The 22,737-nt window shown below is 43.1% G+C and overlaps 2 protein-coding genes across 8 annotated transcripts in view; both read right to left on the bottom strand.

Annotated features, from left to right (window-relative positions):
- The window catches only part of LOC121580970 (microtubule-associated protein 4), a 53,807-nt gene extending 39,201 nt beyond the window's left edge, over positions 1–14,606 (bottom strand). For 4 of the 7 annotated variants that reach the window (XM_041896211.2, XM_041896217.2, XM_041896213.2 and 1 more), the window contains exons 1-2: positions 14,471–14,604; positions 6,239–6,417 (exon numbers count right to left, since the gene is read on the bottom strand). In XM_041896211.2, the coding sequence (XP_041752145.2) occupies positions 6,239–6,413 (175 nt within the window). In that variant the 5' untranslated portion in view covers positions 6,414–6,417; positions 14,471–14,604. Of the gene's footprint in view, positions 1–6,238; positions 6,418–14,470 lie in introns of all 7 variants that reach the window. The other 3 variants (XM_041896216.2, XM_041896215.2, XM_041896214.2) reach the window with 2 other exon arrangements.
- Positions 14,607–17,317: 2,711 nt separating this feature from the next.
- LOC121581312 (potassium voltage-gated channel subfamily H member 2-like) overlaps positions 17,318–22,737 on the bottom strand; it is a 90,407-nt gene continuing 84,987 nt past the window's right edge. The window contains 6 exon segments of the mRNA XM_045224805.1: positions 17,318–18,861; positions 19,390–19,585; positions 21,302–21,503; positions 21,705–21,986; positions 22,094–22,199; positions 22,326–22,519. Of these exon segments, the coding sequence (XP_045080740.1) occupies positions 18,493–18,861; positions 19,390–19,585; positions 21,302–21,503; positions 21,705–21,986; positions 22,094–22,199; positions 22,326–22,519 (1,349 nt within the window). The 3' untranslated portion in view covers positions 17,318–18,492.

Raw genomic sequence — 22,737 nt, forward strand, 5'->3', positions numbered from 1 at the left:
ATCAGTCCAGACACGCAGAGCATGGCAGAGACTTCCCTGGCATAGGAGCCCAGAGTTTCCTATTCCCCAGAGGATGGCACAGAACCAATGGAACCAGGGCTAACAATATCACACTGGTCTTAGAATACACACACAACATCTGATCAGACAACAGATACAGTAGACCGCAGTCAGTGCTCTCACAGCCACAGTTAACTATAAATAGTTTCGCTTCGCATGAGTTGTAGGCTACACTGTATTATTTAGGTCTCCTGTCTGGTGCAGTATTGTATGATACCTCAGAAATTAAATTCGGTCCAGGCTATTCTCGGTTAAATTGAAAGGGACACCTAAATTATGTGTTTGGGGAGTTTGAACTCTCCGGTTTCAGAAGTGAACTACAGGGGATGCCCTGGGATCGCTGAGGGAGCCAAACACCATATGGATATTCAAGACAAGTAGCCTATCTCTGACAGAGGGGAAGTTAGGAGCCCAAACTGCAGGCAGGGAGACAAAATACAAATATCCTGTTGTGACACAAGGGTCCAGGAGCAATAATAACAATAAGAGAATATAACTCGTAAAAGCAGACGCGCCGTGAGGTAGTTAGTGTCTAGACCAAAAGACTGCCAAGTCATGCTGGGTGCGATGGCTCCCTCTGTACTCTGCCGGAGGAGTCACAATGACCTTCCTCCTTCTCCCTCACTCCGTCAGCACAGAAGCCTGTCTGCTAGCCTGGCACTTATGTAAGGACACCCTTACGTAAGGTGCAGAATGGAGGATAAGCAGATGTTTGATGATTTCTGTGTTTAAATAGTAAGTAAATAAGGCAGTGGTTGTGAGAAATGAAGTGTAAAATATGTTATACTTGACTGGCATTTATGAGCATGTTAAATTAATGGGGTTTACGAGGATGGAGGGAGTTGTGTTGTGTGTGTAGGAGGGATGGATTGCTCTCCATGGACTGCTAATGGACCACTAAAGTATGGTGTATGTGTTCTGTGACTAATGAGTTTACACCCACACTGAATACACAAGTCATTATCTTACACCAGCTGTTATGGTATAGTCCCAATAGGCTGTAGGTGAATGACACATAGGCCTAACGCTGGACATAACACATAATATATTGTTCCAGGGGCTATTTCTAATTTCTAAGACATTGTTCGAGGGCTATTTCTCAGAGGCCAGAGAGCTGATAAAGTCCATCATCTTCTATCGCCTGAATGGGAATCAGCCCCAGCCTCAGCTCCAGACGGTACCCGTGGGGTTGACATGCACTCAGCTTGTCAAACCTCTCCAGTGCTACGCCACCATTTGGCAGGCACCCCCTGCTTCAGCCTCCTCCTCCGTGAGAGGCATGTTTCAGCTGCATACATATCTGTTCACCGGTTATGGGATAATTGGTGTAGCAAAAATAGAAAATTGCATAATTTTCATAATAATGATTAATGCTGTACAGTGAGAAGAGATGTTTTGTACTCCCTCCTGTATATGTATGGGTTTCTCTCATTTTGTGTTGCTGTTCGTCATAAGCATATGTAGGCCTGATCTTTGATTCTTTACTACAAACAGGCGAAGGGAAAAGCAAAAATCAAAGTATCCAATTCTATATGACAACTCCATATGACAATTGACAAAGTAACCAACCAATGACTTTGAGATTGAAGGGCGTTGGGGAAGGGGAGAAGGAATGGGATGGGGAAGATTCTGGGAAGGCCTTTAATGATTGATGAACATAGCAATGACTTTGTGTAGGTCAAGGAGAGGGGCAACAACATGGGTTGAATCCCTTTAATCATGCTAGGATGATAGACTGATACAATAACTTCAATTACTGTGTATTTCCCACTGACATTTCACATACAAATATACGTTTTCCTACTTGTCTTTCAATGTAGTGTGGCTTCAGTTCAGGGAAGAAGGCATGTTGAATTGTCACTCCACAAATCAGACATCCTAAGAATATTGACTAGATCCAACAGAAGCTAAATCAGAGAAACATTTAGAATATGTACAGTATTGAATGAACTTACAGTATCAAAGAAAAGGATTAGTGTACAGTACGTGACTGATAAGCAGCAAATGCTCTCATATCTCCTTGGGAAAACCTTGATCTACACAGCGGCTGACCAGAGCTCTTGTTCTAAAAGCATCAATCATCATACAGTACAGAGGAGATGCTGAAATCAGCACACACACACACAGATCTGCACTGCCAACACTGGTGTTCTGTCTTTTTGATGAGCTCACCAGAGCTGTTTCCTCCTTCTGCTATTGTTGTTGTTCCAGCATACTGCAGTCACATGCTCAACGCAGAGCCTCTATCATGCAACACACTGCTGTCACTAGCCAACATGCTACAATGTACACTGTGTTCTGAATGCCCTCCTGAAATAAACCGCATAATGTAGCGTAGCCTAAGGATGTTGGTTTATCTTAATTAGACATCATTAAATCAAGCAGCTGTGTGGAAAAGCTGACGTCATCTGTGTCAATCAACTCCACTTTTAAAGAAATCAATGTGTCCAGTTCGGATTGACATGGAGGTCATAAAGCCTCTGAGTTCAAAGAATACCTCCTCTAATCCACCCCTAATCCTAATCCTTTGTTTTGACTGAATATGCATGTCAATATTTACAGTTTGAGAGCAGGATAATTAACATGCAACCGATGTAGCCAAGACACCAGAGGAGAGGATGTTAATGGCCTGGGTGTTGATTGACATTGCTGTGTCCTGACTTGTGCATGACTGAGTCTGTAATGTTGCTCCAGTCAGGGCTATGCTAATGCTGAACCGTGTCTCCAGGCTGACACTTCTGGAAGTGACAAAGAAAGAGAGGGAGTGTGGGAGAGATGGACAAAGACAGTGATAGTCATCTAGATGGAGAGAGGGTGAAAAAGAGAGAAGTAGAAAGGGAGAGGTGAGAGAGAGATAGATGGAGAGAGAGGGAGAGAAAGAGAGAGAAAGGGAGTGCTCTGGGTGCTTGGAGTCTGTCTGTCTGTCTGAGGTATAATGAGACTGTCTGTGGGTTAGAGAGTTGGATCTGAAGGAACTGACTGGGAGGATGGATTTTATATCTGGAGTGGAGGAGATTTATCGCTGTACATTTGAGCTTTATCATATTACCGGTCACATTTATTAGCTGGCTATGTACTTCTACTGTTTCTGTGAGGAGCAGCGTTGTCTAATGGTAGAGTTATGAAAAATAATCTTCATTCTCTGAACTTTTTGTTCTATGATTTTTTCTCTCACTTTCTCTGTTGTTATTCCTGTGCAAAATAGGTATTGCAATCTGGGGCTAAGATACCAATTGCCATCCAACATAGCCAAAAGAGGATGATTCAGCTGTGAAAATGTGCCCATGCAACACAATAAACAATTACATTTGAGGGTGAACCACAGTGATGGGAATGGCCCAAAGGAGTGAATTTCCACAAATGCTCTTGACAGAGTTCTCATGAACTGTGAAGCACTTTCTTGGCAGATGGAAACAAACACAGTTTTCCAGTAGGCAATTTTTTTGTGTGAAATTTATTTTAGATAAAATCAGGGGGAAGTTGCCACCCAAGATGAAGTTCAAGTTCAGGAAAAATCTGTTCACAATAACATCAGTGCACAATACCACTGAATCACAGAGATCCCAAAGACTGCATAAGAAATGGTGTGAGTCACAAATAATATTTTTTAAATACACATTGTCCCTCTTTGACTGTGGTTCAGGTTGACACACAAACTGAAAGGGCAATTCCATCACTTTTCAACATAATATTAATTGTCTCCAGCAACGAACCAGTGTCTAAATACTGTATGTGAAAACAACACATTTCTATCAACTGTAGTTAAAAAGATAAAACGGCCCTAAATAATCCTTCTCTGTGACATCACAGGGTAGGATTAAACGTATAAAAACAGCGATTTTCAAAACGTGCAATGACTTTCTAGCTAAGGGGAGGGTTTTTTCTTGCTCCCCATGTCACCACGAATCTCATAGTCTTTGAAAATCACTGTTTTTAAAATGTCATCGGGTAGACCTTTTTTTATACAAAATGTAGATATGCTCCATTTTCACCTACACTACCGGTCAAACGTTTTAGAACACCTACTCATTCAAGGGTTTTTCTTTATTTCTACTATTTTCTACACTGTAGAATAATAGTGAAGACATCAAAACTATGAAATAACACATATGGAATCATGTAGTAACAAAGAAAAGTGTTAAACAAATCAAAATATATTTTATATTTGAGATTCTTCAAATAGCCATCCTTTGCCTTGATGCCAGCTTTGCACACTCTTGGCATTCTCTCAACCAGCTTCACCTGGAATTATTTTTCAACAGTCTTGAAGGAGTTCCCATATATGCTGAGCACTTGTTTGCTGCTAGTCCTTCACTCTGCCATCTGACTCATCCCAAACCAACTCAACTTGGTTGAGGTCAGGGGAATGTGGAGGCCAGGTCATCTGATGCAGCACTCCATCACTCTCCTTCTTGGTATAATAGCCCTTACACAGCCTGGAGGTGTGTTGGGTCATTGTCCTGTTGAAAAACAAATGATAGTCCCACTAAGCCCAAACCAGATGGGATGGTGTATCGCTGCAGAATGCTGTGGTAGCCATGCTGGTTAAGTGTGCCTTGAATGCTACATAAATCACAGACAGTGTCACCAGCAAAGCACCCCCACCTCCATGCTTTATGGTGGGAAATACACATGCGGAGATCATCCGTTCACCCACACCGCGTCTCACAAAGACACGGCGGTTGGAACCAAAAATCTCCAATTTGGACTCATGACCAAAGGACACATTTCCACCGGTCTAATGTCCATTTCTCATGTTTCTTGGCCCAAGCAAGTCTCTTCTTCTTATTGGTGTCCTTTAGTAGTGGTTTCTTTGCAGCAATTCGACCATGAAGGCCTGATTCACACATTCTCCTCTGAACAGTTGATGTTGAGATGTGTCTGCTACTTGAACTCTGTGAAGCATTTATTTGGGCTGCAATTTTTGAGGCTGGTATCTCTAATTAACTTATCCTCTGCAGCAGAGGTAACTCTGGGTCTTCCATTCCTGTGGCGGTCCTCATGAGAGCCAGTTTCATCATAGTGCTTGATGGGTTTTGCGACTGCACTTGAAGAAACTTTCAAAGTTCTTGACATTTTCCATACTGACTGACTTTCATGTCAGTAATGATGGACTGTCATTTCTCTTTGCTTATTTGAGCTGTTCTTGCCATAATATGGACTTGGTCTTTTACCAAATAGGGCTATCTTCTGTATACCCCCCCCCCACCTTGTCAAAACACAACTGATTGGCTCAAACGCATTAAGAAGGAATTACACGAATTCACTTTTAAGGCACACCTGTTAATTGAAATATATTCCAGGTGACTACCTCATGAAGCTGGTTGAGATAATGCCAAGAGTGTGCAAAGCTGTCATCAAGGCAAAGGGTTGCTATTTGTAGAATCTCAAATATAAAATATATTTTGATTTGTTTAACACTTTTTTGGTTACTACATGATTCCATATGTGCTATTTCATAGTTTTGATGTCTTCACTATTATTCTACAATGTAGAAAATAGTAAAAATAAAGAAAAACCCTTGAATGAGTAGGTGTTCTAAAACTTTGGACTGGTAGTGTATGGAGACACTATCATTGTGCTGTAGATCATCAAAATGAGGTTCAACAGTAGTGGTGTTGCCCTTCAATACAGTAGGATGGCAGCAACAAACCAAAACAAACAGCACATGCACACACATCCACGCGAGTGCGGGTGCACACATACACACAGGCACCCACACGACGCACACACGCACACACGCTGTGGCAGGAAGAGTGTACAGTAAATAACAGGCGCTGGAGCGGGTGGTTCTGTTCCTGAACATTGTCTGGCCTGGTTCCTCTGTCCCTTAGGTCTCCTCTCTCTCCATTATTTAACACATTTGCTTACACACTACATGATACACATACTATACTGTACACACAATAGCATATGTGTACATGATATTGTATGCATATGAGATAAGGATCATCTGTATAGATATAAAAGAGGGATTAAAGTGGAGGCAGGGAACTCACAGATTGTCTATCCTAAAGTTGTAAGCAGCTGACATTCAGGTATACGTCACAATATATGCTTTTACTGAGCAAAATAATCAGCTAAATCCTCTCACTGGATTGTCTCTCTGCTGCCCCAATTCTCTCTGTGGGTTAACCCATTCCCACAAAGCCTCCATACATCCTGCATCCCAGTTTACCTTTTCCATCCTTCCCGTCCAGCAGAGGGCGGTAGTCAGTCTTTCCCACAGTCTCGCCCACTTTGTCATCAAAGGTCTCTTTCTCCAGGGAAGCCATGAAGTCCCTCCTCACCGGGTTGTCCGGGCCCGACTGGGGCACCCCATCCGTGAGAGCGTCATGCAAGCTCAGGTCCATGGTCCTGGGGAGAGAACAAGGAGGTTAGAGGTCAGAGAGTATCCTCATCTTCATTCACAACATTATCGTCATCAGTACAAGATTTCGCACTAACCCCATACTGCATTTCTCTACAGCCGTATACTGGTATGGAGGCCCACTAGTCAGAGCTCATAATGATGGCTGATCTTGGCTAATGGATGTCACCATATGTGCACCCCACTAAATCCAGCTGCAGTCAACCCAGCACCACTAAATCGAGCCGCAGTCAAACCACTCTATTTACCTTAGGGGGATTCAGTCCAAAAGGTCATCTCTTTGGGGGTGGGTTGAGGCTGAGGGGATATAGCCTAGCTGACAGAGACCATCCCCCAGCCCATAATAAGAACAGGGTTTAGCAAAAGACTTACCAAGGTTTATATTGCTAGACAAAACTAGTGGGTCTATTTTGTGTTGTTAGAGACCAGCACAGGGCTATTCTCCAGAGGCCACCCATCCAAATTGTGTTTTGTTCGAAGCCTGGGCTCCCGAAGTTAGCATAGGGCCCATGCAAAATTGAACAAAGACAGAAAACTGAAAAATGGATGGAAATTTTGTCACCGTCATTGCAGCCAGTCTCCCCCTGCAGCCTCTGTCTCGCCCACATCCTCTCTCCCCTTAAAGACACAAGTGACACAGACAGTACACCACTGCAGCTAGCTGTCTTCACACTACACTAGTACCCACCACCACAGCAAAACAGATCATCAACTAGGCCTATTCAGGCCAACAGTATATTACCTCCAGAACATGCTGTGGTTTTTATAGTTGCGCTGTGCATCTCAGAAGACAGCGATAGGCTATCATATGAAAGTGGTTTCCAGTCGCTGTTAGATCTGATAGCCTGAGCAGTGGAACTGTAATAAAGATATCCTGGATCCCCGCCACTGTGTCCCAAAAGGCAGAGAAGCCATTCGGGAGTGCTGTCTGGAACACATACAGTACCCAATGAATGGAGAGTACTCACTACATCAAAGTGTCTGCAAAGAACCTGGAGGGTGTCCGGTCTAAACTGTGGAAGTTAATAATTACCCTGGATTATCAATTCAAATTAAGGTAAAATAGGGTAGTTATTGCTACTTTGTTGCAGAACAGCATGTTTTTGTCTGCCTTTAGCAATCCAGCCCTGCTTGCTACAGTACAGTAGGAGATAGAAGCATCCAAGCTTTAGTAAGAGGGAGGACATTCTTCTCTCTTCACAGTGCACCATTTAATCCCTATAATGAGTTTATCTTTGTGAGACAGACAGCAAAACTAATACATATGTTGAGAGCTGCTCTACACAAAAGGTCTATCAGTGGAACTCCCAACACTCGCACAGACACACTCCCACACACACAACTTCATTCTTTTTTTCCTCCCTTCCCGTCCCCTCCCGTCCCCTCAACTCACCCACTCTCTCCCCCTCCACACACGAACAAGCGATGATTGTCCTTCTTCTACACAAACGCATGCAGACACAAACACATAGACACACACAGTCTCACAAAAATATATTCATGCTGCCATTGTGCACCAGCCTGCAGATTTGCATACATACAGTGTTTGTTGGCCATGATTGAAACTGTGCCCCATTGTTTTGTGAGCAGCCACACCAAGTACAGTAGGAATAGTCAGATTACTACATTGACACACTGTAGCAGCCCCTAGGAGAGAGAGAATACCACGTGACACACAAAAATAACGCATTCAGGCAGGATCACAGCAGGGTGTCAGCAGTGACTGAGTAAAATAGCTAAATCACAGCTCAGCTTTTATGCATCCATCCAAATGTTGAAAAGATGCTAATGTTATTATTATGCAAGGGCATGCAAACATTAGATTCATAATCCTACAACAGCCTCTGTCTCAACTCAGTCTCCTCTACAAGTCATTGTAGACACCTCTTCCTTTAAAGGTTCTGCTTACCTTACCTGTCTTTCTTCTCCAAAGTCCTTCATGTTCTCTGATCCCAATTCTAAGTTAATCATTTTTCAGACCCGTTTCCCCTTCTTTCTTAAAGGTACATTTGTTTCATTCAAAGCGTGAGTTCTCTTCACCTCTAACCTCGCTGTGACTGTAACTCCATTCACCCACCTTCAGGTGTTCAGACGGCTGTTCAGACGGCTGTTCTCCCCAGTTTTGAGTGCAACATTGGAAATGTCCCATTTAACACAAAGGAGCATAATTCTGCTTTATGCTAATATTGAGTGTAAAAGCCTGAGAGACCCAGCTGGTACTGCTGCATGGGGCTTAGTGCTAGCTAGAGTCACCCCTAGTCCCCACTTCCACATGCAGCCAGGCCCTGTTATATTATACTCAATCCCTCCCTCCGTCTGTCACACAATCATCCCCCAAAACCACAGCAGGCCTCCTGTACTGTAACACACAGCATAGCCTAACACAGTACAGAGTAACACACAGAGTGGGCCTGGGCCAGCAGCTTGGCAGGGAATCCCCGGCATTATCCTGCTATCCAAAGCAACAGCCTCGTTCAGGGGGGTGGTGTTTGTGTTTACACAAAATGCTCTCAGTAAGCCTCATTCGCCCCTCATATTCCCATACGGTAACTCCCCCATTTTACTGTAAAAGGCATACTGATCCAATAGTTATGGTCACCAAGCAAAATACTGTACTGGCAGATATTTATCTAACCTCTGACTGCCAGCACTAGATGACTGACTAACATATCAACACCCACCTACAGACCTTTGATCTGTTGCACTAGGGTTGATTACAGGTTTTGTCCAACTGATTTGAACTGAGGAAGTTATCAGTAATAGGAGTCTTGCAGTTCAAGCACAATATTCAACATATCTCACTCTTTCTATAGTCTCTTTCATCAATAAAGCTCAATAGAATATAATTAAACGTGTGACAAAACTGAGACAATCTATTAATTTGATCATATATCAGATTATCAGTAGGCAACATTTGAGCTATTTCTAAAGATAGGCCGTGGCATGCATGAGGTAATTATAATTATTCAGATCTATTCGATGGTCTTGGTCTGTGTTAAAGAAATGTTTGATGAGAAGTTGGCATCACTCTGGATCCCATTTCTTTTAAAGTCTTTATTTTGATTTCATTCGTATGATTTATGTAAAGCAGTTACTCTCTATAATGTGGTGTTATTACGTTAAGTGAGGGGGGCTGGTTCCCCGACCCAACAAGGAGTTTACTGTAATGTCAGGGAATAAACAGTAGTTTGTTATGGTTACAGTGATCAATCTTTTCTTTAACACAAGGGTGTACTGGTCTCAGATGTCCCTTAATGTGTTAAAATGTTGCCAGGTCTCCTAGTGTTTGTCATGAGTCAGAGTTTTTATATCTCTCTCATGCATGATGGGCACCATCTCTGGTTACTGCTGACATAATGCTTTGTCGCCCTGTCTCATTCTCTCAGGGGAGACACACACAGTACCTGAAAACAGTCAACCAGTCAGTCACTCAGTCATTCAGTCAGGCCTTAGTCAGAGCACAGTGATGAGATCTGTATTTACCCCCAGAGTGTGGACACTCACCTAAATCAACTGACTTCAGGACTAGCTGTGAGGTGTGTGTGTGTGTCTGTGTGTGCATGCGTGTGTGTGTGCATGCATGCTCATGTGCATGTGTGTGTGTAAACTATGATGGCTGCATGGGAAAACAGGGTCTCTGTTCGAACACTGAAGACAGTAAGTAAGCATTTCACAGTAATGTCTACACCTGTTGTATAACATTTTATTTTATTTTATTTGATACAAGCGGTAGGTTATTTACTCTTTGTGCTTAGTTGAACTTTCAGGGATTCTGGCATTTGGGTTGCTATGTAAACTGTCAAGAATAGTACATTTCTGTTTAAGTACGCTGAGCTGAAGATGGGATGTGCACCTGACACAGTCCAGTCCATTACAATGGCTCCTCACCCTGGAGTTACTGACCTGCTGGTCCTCCGCTCATTGTAATCGGTTCTACTCTCTCATTTACACTCACATTTTTGCTCAAATACACACACGTATCCTTCCTTAACAAGGTCTAGCTTTCAAGTTACAATTGTACAATCTCTCAGAGAATCATGTTGGATTCATTACACTCAGCATTAACAAGAAGGTATCCCAAAATATATAGCAATGTTATAACTCCTCTATTATCTACTGTGACACTAGCAATGAGTAACAAGTATAGAAACCACTTAACTACACGGGTCCTTTACATTAGTCATCTAGGAAATATTTCTCCAAAGAACCCATTTTCAAACTGAGCCATAGTGACATCAAATGGGGATGACATCACATTCCCTCTCCATTTTTCTACTCCCTTGGATTCTTCTCAAAGACCCTGGCTCCTTGCCCTTCTCATACAGCACCCTCACATTGCCTCTATTGTTAAGCTCTCTAGTGATGGGAAGCCAAGGCCACTGTGAAAAAAAGAGGAGGGCTGGTGTCCTCGTAGATCACAGTCAGTGGACAGCATCTCATGGTGGAGATGATGAGGATGGTTTATGACAGGAAAGCTAGACATCACCACAGACCAGCAGACCCTGACCTGACACCAAGACCATGCAGCGGACGAGGAAGCCGCACGCCATGGCATACTGAGCTTCCCCCTTCAACAAACATATGGTGTCACTTTGGATTTACCTCACTTTGCTCTCATAATGGGGGAAAGTTTTTTCGGAAAATAGCCTGTTTTCAGTTCACACTGAGGGGTTTCGTTTGAATATCATTTGGTGACTGAGGAGGAACAATGGAATGATGGACTAGATGGAACAGGAATATAAATTAATATATGGAATTATTAATAGAATCCAGCAAACTGCTATGGCTTTCTTCACTTCAAACAGTCTGAATGACAACTTGAATATTTCAGTGCTCTTCTGTGACTGTGACTGACAGCATCATTAAACAATAATGATAATATACAGGTACAGTGGGGGAAAAAAGTATTTAGTCAGCCACCAATTGTGCAAGTTCTCCCACTTAAAAAGATGAGAGAGGCCTGTAATTTTCATCATAGGTACACGTCAACTATGACAGACAAATTGAGAAAAAAAATTCCAGAAAATCACATTGTAGGATTTTTAATGAATTTATTTGCAAATTATGGTGGAAAATAAGTATTTGGTCACCTACAAACAAGCAAGATTTCTGACTCTCACAGACCTGTAACTTCTTCTTTAAGAGGCTCCTCTGTCCTCCACTCGTTACCTGTATTAATGGCAGCTGTTTGAACTTGTTATCAGTATAAAAGACACCTGTTCACAACCTCAAACAGTCACACTCCAAACTCCACTATGGCCAAGACCAAAGAGCTGTCAAAGGACACCAGAAACAAAATTGTAGACCTGCACCAGGCTGGGAAGACTGAATCTGCAATAGGTAAGCAGCTTGGTTTGAAGAAACCAACTGTGGGAGCAATTATTAGGAAATGGAAGACATACAAGACCACTGATAATCTCCCTCGATCTGGGGCTCCACGCAAGATCTCACCCCGTGGGGTCAAAATGATCACAAGAACGGTGAGCAAATATCCCAGAACCACACGGGGGGACCTAGTGAATGACCTGCAGAGAGCTGGGACCAAAGTAACAAAGCCTACCATCAGTAACACACTACGCCGCCAGAGACTCAAATCCTGCAGTGCCAGACGTGTCCCCCTGCTTAAGCCAGTACATGTCCAGGCCCGGCTGAAGTTTGCTAGAGTGCATTTGGATGATCCAAAAGAGGATTGGGAGAATGTCATATGGTCAGATGAAACCAAAATAGAACTTTTTGGTAAAAACTCAACTCGTCGTGTTTGGAGGACAAAGAATGCTGAGTTGCATCCAAAGAACACCATACCTACTGTGAAGCATGGGGGTGGAAACATCATGCTTTGGGGCTGTTTTTCTGCAAAGGGACCAGGACGACTGATCCGTGTAAAGGAAAGAATGAATGGGGCCATGTATCGTGAGATTTTCAGTGAAAACCTCCTTCCATCAGCAAGGGCATTGAAGATGAAACGTGGCTGGGTCTTTCAGCATGACAATGATCCCAAACACACCGCCCGGGCAACGAAGGAGTGGCTTCGTAAGAAGCATTTCAAGGTCCTGGAGTGGCCTAGCCAGTCTCCAGATCTCAACCCCATAGAAAATCTTTGGAGGGGAGTTGAAAGTCCGTGTTGCCCAGCGACAGCCCCAAAACATCACTGCTCTAGAGGAGATCTGCATGGAGGAATGGGCCAAAATACCAGCAACAGTGTGTGAAAACCTTGTGAAGACTTACAGAAAACGTTTGACCTGTGTCATTGCCAACAAAGGGTATATAACAAAGTATTGAGAAACTTTTGTTATTGACCAAATACTTATTTTCCACCATAATTTGCAAATAAATTCATAAAAAATCCTACAATGTGATTTTCTGGATTTTTTTCTTCTCATTTAGTCTGTCATAGTTGACGTGTACCTATGATGAAAATTACAGGCCTCTCTCATCTTTTTAAGTGGGAGAACTTGCACAATTGGTGGCTGACTAAATACTTTTCCCCCCACTGTATAGGCCTATATGGCTGTGTTTACGTAGACTGCCCTATTCTGATATGTTTTTCACTAATTAGTATTTTGACCAATCAGATCAGCTCTGAAAAATATCTGATGTGAAAAGATCTGATGCGATAGGTCAAAAGACCAATTAGTGGAAAAAATATCAGAATTGGCTGCCTATGTAAACACAGCCTTAGAGATTTCGTCTTCGTCTTTCATGCTCAAGTATCTCTAATCTACAATGACATCATGGAATCTCCTACTCCTGCAGAGGCTGTTAGATCACTGCACCCATGCAGACGATTTGAGACCTAAAGTTTGGTTCCATATTTGTCTTTCGTACAAAGCAAAGCAAAGCAAACTTCAATACATCACTGGAGTGCTTTCACTGTACCACACATCTCTACTCACAATACCATGGCAATCTGTATGGAATGACTGTCTGGCAAGTCTTTGGGATCTGCCTCTGCTTTACTTTGTGAACCTTGATGGACAGACACACTGCTGTGCTGTCCCAGTCCCTCTGGCTCTGTCTCCCATAATCTGTTGAGGATTGCACTATAATCCCACAATTCCAGAGGACTGAGAGAGATACATTTCATGGCATGCATTAGGCCATCTCTACTAATCCAAGCATGCCTGTCTATTTGTCTGTCTGTGCCACATACAGTCATTGGTCAGTATGTCTATTGTCTGTCTACTTGGTCCATTTATCTATAGTGTGTCTGTGTCTGTCTGTCTGACTACATAAACGTTGTTGTTTGAAAAGGAGCAATAAACCTGAGAATAAAAAACGAAACAAATCAAAGTGCATGGTCTAAGACGACTGCAGTCCAGTACAGAGGGCATAGATCACATGCATACAGAACCATGTTTGCGCAACACACAATAGGCCTACCTACATGCACCGTACGACTGCAGTCAAGAGAGAAGGGCGCTACACAATACACATGGACGGAGAACAATGTGTCCTAATCCACAGCACAGATACAACATAGAGAGGGGGGCTTTGTGTGGTATTCGTCGTTTCCGCAGGGATGAGCCTTGTGGCAGTGCACTCTTTAAGCATCTATCGGTGTTATCTTAATGAATTATAATGCCGAAGCTGCATAATATCACATTTATGTAAAGACGATCAATGTCAACTCTGTTGGCGTGGACCTATATGCGATGCGGTGGACACCTGTCTACAGTCAGCATCATTTGGCCTTAACTCTCAACTGCGGCACCACAACAAAGAGAATTTTCTGCATAGGTCGTGGTGGGAGTGAATTAAACACGTCCACTGTTGATATGTAAACATTCATTTGGGTAGAATGTGATATTGTATCAACAAAGAATAGGGCGCATTATCATCATAGTCAACCAGGCTGGAATTGCGTTTATTCTGCATATTGTGAGCTTCTTGCTGCGTAATAAACGTGTAACCATTCATCAATAATTACTACATCTCTGGGGCATGGGAAGAAATCTAGCAAAACACACAAATATTGCAACCCAGACAATCGCCTGACCTGTAGTATTCCTGTCAATTGTCATTATTCATCATTTTACTCACCCAATGCTGTCTCTTTTTGATCAGTTCTCAATGGTTGTCGTGGATGTCGCTGGTCGAAGTCTGTTCCACCTTCTCGTACAGTGCGCTTCACTCGCTGAACGCAGGAAAACAGCCCACCTCCTTCTCCACGCTCAGCCTATCACAGTCGAGAAATGCTGCCGTGTTTCGTTTGATTCTCTATGTTTGACGCAGAGATTGTCAGCGCGGCACATGATTCCCATCCGCGCACAGGATTCGGCGGCGCGCCGGTCCTCCATGGATGCCGCCCACATCTGTTGAAGGACAGCTGATGTGATTGTGCAGAATGAACTATCGTCGCCATCCCTCCACCCAAGTGACGAAATTTGACCTATCATTGTTAACAGTAGATAAAAGTTCTGTTTACACTGTATGGGCACTATAGGTAGCCTACTGAATGTCAATATGGAGGCAGCTCTCAATGCCAGTTGCGCATTTTGCCGCTAGTCTCACTCAAATATATGCAGGGATAGCCTACATTCTGTAGTCTCTCTGTTCATCATCACAATGGAAACATAGCCTGTCTCTCTCAGCCTGTTATTACGAAATCTAATTAGTGTTACAGGCGCATGTGTAACTTTAGCCTACTCTCCCGGATTAATGGTCTGCAGCTGTGTTGCTTTATCCTTGGGCATGTTGCCCTGACCTCAGTGACACTAATAAAAACCTGTCTCTCTCAGTTAATGAGGTAAACAAAGACAGACCAGCCAGGTGTTAAAACATCTAAGACCATGACCCAAGGAGAGACCTCTGATCCCATCCCACTGCTGCCATCCAAACAGATTCACTTGCTGTGCTGTAATGCAGAGCTTTCTAGAAGATTAAGAGATTACAGGTCTCATTTGATTTGGTATATAATCCCTGGCAGATGAAGCCATTGTTGGACCAGCCAAATCTAAAGTGCCTTTCATCTATAGTTACAATGTTGCTGCTTATCCATAGGCCTACGCCGGTCCCCCTCTGACTTTGGTCTTGTCCATCCATTATGGACTATATATGATATAACATTGCTATGTCTTTAAATCACTTCATCAGAGGAGGCTGGTGAGCAGAGATATAGGAGAAAAGGCTCATTGTAATGGCTGGAAGAGAATGAATGGAACGGTATCAAACACATCTACAGCGCATTCGTAAAGTATTCAGACCCCTTGACTTTTTCCACATTTTGTTACGTTACAGCCTTATTCTAAAATTACATTGTTTTTTATACAACAATTAAAACTGAAATATCACATTTACATAAGTATTCAGACCCTTTACTCAGTACTTTGTTGAAGCACATTTGGCAGCGATTACAGCCTAATCTTCTTGGGTATGATGCTACAAGCTTGGCACACCTGTATTTGGGGAGTTTCTCCCATTCTTCTCTGCAGATCCTCTCAAGCTCTGTCAGGTTGGATGGGGAGCGTTGCTGCACAGCTATTTTCAGGTCTCTCCAGAGATGTTTGATTGGGTTCAAGTCTGGGCTCTGGCTTGGCCAATCAAGGACATTCAGAGGCTTGTCCCAAAGCCACTCCTGCGTTGCCTTGGCTGTGTGCTTAGGGTTGTTGTCCTGTTGGAAGGTGAACCTTCGCCCCAGTATGAGGTCCTGAACTCTCTGGAGCAGGTTTTCATCAAGGATCTCTCTGTACTTTGCTCCGTTCATCTTTCCCTCGATCCTGACTAGTCTCCCAGTCCCTGCCGCTGAAAAACATCCCCACAGCATGATGCTGCCACCACCATGTCATGTGCCTTTTACTGAGGAGTGGCTTCCGTCTGGCCAATCTACCATAAAGGCCTGATTGGTGGAGTGCTGCAGAGATGGTTGTCCTTCTGGAAGGTTCTCCCATCTCCACAGAGAAACTCTGGAGCTCTGTCAGAGTGACCATCTGGTTCTTGGTCACCTCCCTGACCATGGCCCTTCTCCCCCGATTGCTCAGTTTGGCAGGGCGGCCAGCTCTAGGAAGAGTCTTGGTGGTTCCAAACTTCTTCCATTTAAGAATGATGGAGGCCACTGTGTTCTTGGGGACCTTCAATGCTGCAGAATTATTTTGATACCCTTCCCAAGATCTATGCCTCGACACAATCCTGTCTCGGAGCTCTACGGACAATTCTTTCGACCTCATGGCTTGGTTTCTGCTCTGACATGCACTGTCAACTGTGGGACCTTATATAGAAAGGTGTGTGCCTTTCCAAATCATGTCCAATCAATTGAATTTACCACAAGTGGACTACAATCAAGTTGTAGAAACATCTCAAGGATGATCAATGGAAACAGGATGCACCTGAGCTCAATTTCGAATCTCATAGCAAAGGGTCTGAAGACTTATGTAAATAAAGTATTTCTGTTTTTTATTTGTAATACATTTCCAAAAATGTATAAAAGCCTGTTTTCCCTTTGTCACTATGGGGTATTGTGTGTAGATTGATGAGGACACATTTTTATTTAATCCATTTTAGAATAAGGCTGTAATGTAACAAAATGTGGAAAAAGTAAAGGGGTCTGAATACTTTCTGAATGCACTATATATATGACCTCTGCAATTTCAAAAGGGTATCTCAGGACATGATAGTGACCAGCCGTTTTATGAGTTACTGTGGATTCGCACAGGCCTGATTTCCAGATCAGTGTAGTGCTTTTATCTGAAGTGTATACACAGTCATGAATTTATAATAAATATCTTTCCACTGAAAGTCATATTATACATGTTTAGTAAAACACATATGAACAAACGTGATAAGACATGTGCATTGGCCTGTTCAATTGGCCATTTGTTTGAATAGTTTCAAGGTATGACCCATATACAAAACAATGCATTTCTTGTTCATCTTTTTATTCAAGAGTAGCATTCAAATGTTCATTATCAAAGTTAAATCAAACTACAGATTAACTCTACTCAATTGATTCAATAAATACTGTACTTTGGCCAAAACCTGCCACCAGCAATAACTGTATCTGATTTTTACATTATATCCCTACATTACAAGCTACTTTCCCTGCAGTAATCTATTTCCCAGAACTGGACAGTAACACAACTATAACAATAGGATAAGTAAGGGTACTATTTAGACTGAGAATGAATCAATAAACCATAATGATAGGTTCTTGAAATATATACACAAATGCATTTTCAATAAATCATTCAATCTAAATCTTTTATCAAACAAGAGATACAACCTAAACGAAAATGTTCTATCACATACAGGTCCTGCCCTTACATGTGTTAACAGTGGCATTCTAGCAGTGGCATTACACTTGGCTTTGCTTGTTACAGTAACTGAGTAGTCTGTCTTCTGCAGTCAGAGAGAGAAGGGAGGTGAATAGGCCCAGTTGGCCAGCCTGCATCATGGAATATTAATGTGTTCTGATAGATACTTCATTCAGTAGATTATATCATCATTCTGTAATCCTCTGCTGGCCTAGGATAGGATATTATGTCATCATTTAGCACGCCCGCCATCTCATTCAACATCTAGGCTAACTCAAGGACAAAGGAGAGAGGAAACCATCCAATTTACACCATGATAAGAGAACAGAAAAATTGTACAGTTTGCATATTGCTTGCTAATTTAGTTAAGTAATTCAAGGAGTTGATATGGATCCCAGAATTCATGGCTTTTACCCATTGAGCCGGACAGCCGGTACAGCAACATCAGTAGACTAGTGAAACTTAGCAGCAGCTCTCCCATCACAACTCCACAAGACAAAACAGAAAGTAATGTTAGACCGGCTAACACTCCAGTTGACCCCTACATGGAGTCAACAAGGACATATAGAGACAGATATTGACTAACAACGACAAATATGTTTCCATAAACAATACTGCAAATGGTAGTATACATCTGTGAAGAGTGATGCTTCGAGGACCAAAAACTATTCTTATACGATGCCCAGGATATTGTATTTCAGGGGCAGAGAGGGAAGCAGTTTGGATATGTTTCTGTTTGACTACCTCCTCTTCTGACTCCATGTCCATAAACAGTGAAACTGTTAGGTGTTACACATACAGTGCCATGGATGGCCCCTAACTCCCAGGGTCAGAGCTGTATCTGTGTGCAGTAGTCCAGGGACTCTCCAGGTCCAGAGCTGTGTGTTTCCCAGGCAGGGAGAGCGGCCGCCGGCCATCCGAGGGCTCTGACTGGGCCAATCCTGTCCCTGACCCGGGCACTGACTCTGAGAAGTTCCCATGTTTGACCAGGCTTAAGGGCACAGTATCTGGATGGCTGGACAAGCCCAGGGGGTGATGCTCTGGGTGGATGCTAATGCGAAGAGGCTGAGTCTGGGGGAGAGTGTCCAGGATTGGGGTTGGCTCCAGAAGACGCACCTCAACCGCGCTGTGCAGAGACTCACAGGACTTGGAAGGGCTGTCATCAAAGTCTGTGTTGACCAAGAACTGAGGTAAAGAACAAGGGTGAGAGGTGAGAAGAATCAGAAAATGATCTACAGTACACAATTACAGAATACCCTCTCAGAGTGAACATCAAAGTGGGATGATTGGTTGATATACAGTAGGCTACAAAAGACAGACTGACCATTTGTTTCCTATTGATCCAGACTAGTGATGATAGTCTTAACCAGCTGATGACCTACATCCAGAGGGGGTTAGACCAGACCACCCGGTGGGCTTAGCAGATTTCCACCCAACATTCTAATGTTAATGGTGTGTTCAACCCAATTCTTTTGCACGAAAACAAATTATCTCAAACCAATGTGCTGCGTTCATACTGATGACACGACCTCAACTGCACTTTGTGACCTTAATATCGACAAAGAATGTCAGTGTATCCGTAAATCAACTTCACTAAATTGATAACCACATTCAATCTAAATACAATCATTTGGAAGATGTGTCTTTCATCAGCCAAGATGCTTTTATGGTCCCACATCAGTGTGCCCAGTTGCAAATTGTGGTAGACAGTACCTGTGAGAAGGAGGCCAGGGTCTCTGAGTCCAGTGGTGAGGCAGGCTGCACCAGCCTTTCTGCAGGCCTGGGGGTGAGGGTGGGGGTGACAGACGGTTCAGGGGACACAGTGCTGTAGGCCTGGGGCACCAGCACCGTCTGTCTCTGGAGCAGCTGCATGATGGCCCCGATGTCTGTTGACATCCGTGACTCCAACCTGAGGGATAACAGTAGAATAGTCAGAATCTACAACCACAGCTACAGTGGCTTGCGAAAGTATTCACCCCCCTTGGCATTTTTCCTATTTTGTTGCCTTACAACCTGGAATTAAAATGGATTTTGGGGGGATTTGTATCATTTGATTTACACAACATGCCTACCACTTTGAAAATACAAAATATTTTTTATTGTGAAACAAACAAGAAATAAGACAAAAAAACAGAAAACTTGAGCATGCATAACTATTCACCCCCCCCCCATTCTTCAAGGCAAAACTGCTCCAGCTCCTTCAAGTTGGATGGGTTCCGCTGGTGTACAGCAATATTTAAGTCATAACACAGATTCTCAATTGGATTGGAGGTCTGGGCTTTGACTAGGCCATTCCAAGACATTTAAAAGTTTCCCCTTAAACCACTCAAGTGTTGCTTTAGCAGTATGCTTAGGGTCATTGTCCTGCTGGAAGGTGAACCTACGTCCCAGTCTCAAATCTCTGGAAGACTGAAACAGGTTTCCCTCAAGAATTTCCCTGTATTTAGCGCCATCCATGATGAGAGGTGTTGGGTTTGCAAAAGACATAGCGTTTTCCGTGATGGCCAAAAAGCTCAATTTTAGTCTCATCTGACCAGAGTACCTTCTTCCATACGTTTGGGGAGTCTCCCCCATGCCTTTTGGTGAACACCAAACGTGTTTGCTTATTTTTGTCTTTAAGCAATGGCTTTTTTTCTGGCCACTCTTCCTTAAAGCCCAGCTCTGTGGAGTGTATGGCTTAAAGTGGTCCTATGGACAGATACTCCAATCTCCACTGTGGAGCTTTGCAGCTCCTTCAGGGTTATCTTTGGTCTCTTTGTTGCCTCTCTGATTGATGCCCTCCTTGCCTGGTCCGTGAGTTTTGGTGGGCGGCCCTCCCTTGGCAGGTTTGCTGTAGTGCCATATTCTTTCAATTTTTTTTATAATGGATTTAATGGTGCTCCATGGTATATTCAAAGTTTCAGATATTTTTTTATAACCCAACCCTGATCTGTATTTTTCCACAATTTTGTCCCTGACCTGTTTGGAGAGCTCCTTGGTCTTCATGGTGCCGCTTGCTTAGTGGTGCCCCTTGCTTTGTCATGTTGCAGACTCTGGGGCCTTTCAGAACAGGTGTATATTTATACTGAGATCATGTGACAGATCATGTGACACTTAGATTGCACACAGGTGGACTTTATTTAACTAATTATGTGACTTCTGAAGGTAATTGGTTGCAACAGATCTTATTTAGGGGCTTCATAGCAAAAGGGGTGAATACATATGCACGCACCACTTTTCCGTTATTTATCTTTTAGAATTTTCTGAAATAAGTAATTTTTTTCATTTCACTTCACCAATTTGGACTATTTTGTGTATGTCCATTACATGAAATCCAAATAAAAATCCATTTAAATGACAGGTTGTAATGCAACAAAATAGTAAAAACGGCAAGGAGGATGAATACTTTTGCAAGGCACTGTACAACCACATTTAAACTTCAATCCTTCCATCCTTAAAGTACCCAGTGTCACTATAGTAAATAGTTATTGTAAACAGTATTTTGGTCATCTTATTATCACTCAGTTAAAGGCAGACACAGCCTCCCAACAGCAAAGGTTTGGGATGTCATAGACTGCATCCCATATGGCACCTTATACCCTGGGCCCTGGTCAAAAGTAGTGCACTAAATATGGAATTCTCTGACCTGTAGAGCTGTCTCTGCAGCAGGTCCAGCCTGTTCTCCAGCTCGCTGCGCTGCCGTCGGCTGATGTTGAGAGAGGCAACATTGAGAGGGGGAGGATGAGGGGGAGGGGAGGGCTGGCTGTGGCAGGGTACCTCCTGATACTGCTGCTGCTCGCGGCTCTCCCCCAAAAAACTGAAGATGTTGGAGACACCTGAGAAAGCCCCTGATAGAGAGGGGAGGTTAACTGACAGCTAGTCCAGCTCATACAATATCTACATCAGATTCATACAGTATACTGTACTGACATGAATAGCAGCATGTGTGGCTATTATATTGGTGCATCAATGGAGAAAAATAACACCACTGAGATCTAACACAAAGGCAAAAGTTTTTATAAAGGTAGTGCTCATGAATGGATGTCTACCTGAGAGAGCGTTGCAAGTATTGCCAGTTTTCTGGTTAATCTCGTCTTCTGAAGCACTGCTGCCGTTGAGGATTTTGGTCTCACTATAGGGCATCCCCATTAGTGAAGTTGGTTGTACAGGGCTGGTTAACACTGTCTCCTCATCTCTGCTGGAGTGTGAAGGAGAAAAGGCTGAGTTCCTCAGCCCCTCAGACTCTGTGTTCTGCCCATCTCCCTGGTCTCTGGAGCTCTGGCCTCTGGCCCTGCGGACAGGTCTCTGGGATGGATTGGTCTCCCCTGCATCTGTGAGGTGAGGCAAAGAATGCAGAAATAAGGTTTGTCCCAAATGGTATTCTATTCCCTATTTAGTGCACTACTAGCCAGAGTACTTGACTAACAGGGTACCGCACCTCTGTCCAAGCTGCGACTGAGAGACATTTGTTGTCTGTGAATGCGACGGCTGACTCCACCATGGTCAGAGTCCTCACTGCTCATTGAGCCAGCTACCGTGGCAGCCTGAAATAGAGTGATTTCTTTAGTCAAAACATTTGAAACTTAAAGATAAGAGACAGTAAATTCACCTGAATCTGACTTTCTAGGAAGGCATTAGTGGCAAGATTCTGTAACAAAAATCCCACTCACATCCCGGAGGTTGAATGTGATCTCCAGGTTCCCCCAGAAGTAGTCAGAGAACTCAGGATACATGTCCAGCACCTCTAGCATGTCCTCTCTGTGGATCTTATGGAGGTCACAATAGGTCAGAGCCCTCACGTCTGCATTGGACTTCCCTGGACGGGCATACAGGTTAATGGGCTCTCCAAAGATGTCATTCTTACCTGCAGGAAGGAAATTAGAGATTGTTTACTGGATGTAGCTACAGTAGTTGATACCATATCTATTTAAAATATGATCAAAATGGATACATTATATGCTTCTGATATTGTGTATATTCATAGACAATATGTTATTAATGAATATGTAATGTACTTTTTCTGTATTAATTTATAGCGATTTACAAGATTTCTGAGTGGATGTGCTCTCTCGAATTCTTGTG

This window comes from Coregonus clupeaformis, chromosome 14 (genome assembly GCF_020615455.1).
Source record: "Coregonus clupeaformis isolate EN_2021a chromosome 14, ASM2061545v1, whole genome shotgun sequence".
NCBI classification, from domain to species: Eukaryota; Metazoa; Chordata; class Actinopteri; order Salmoniformes; family Salmonidae; genus Coregonus; species Coregonus clupeaformis.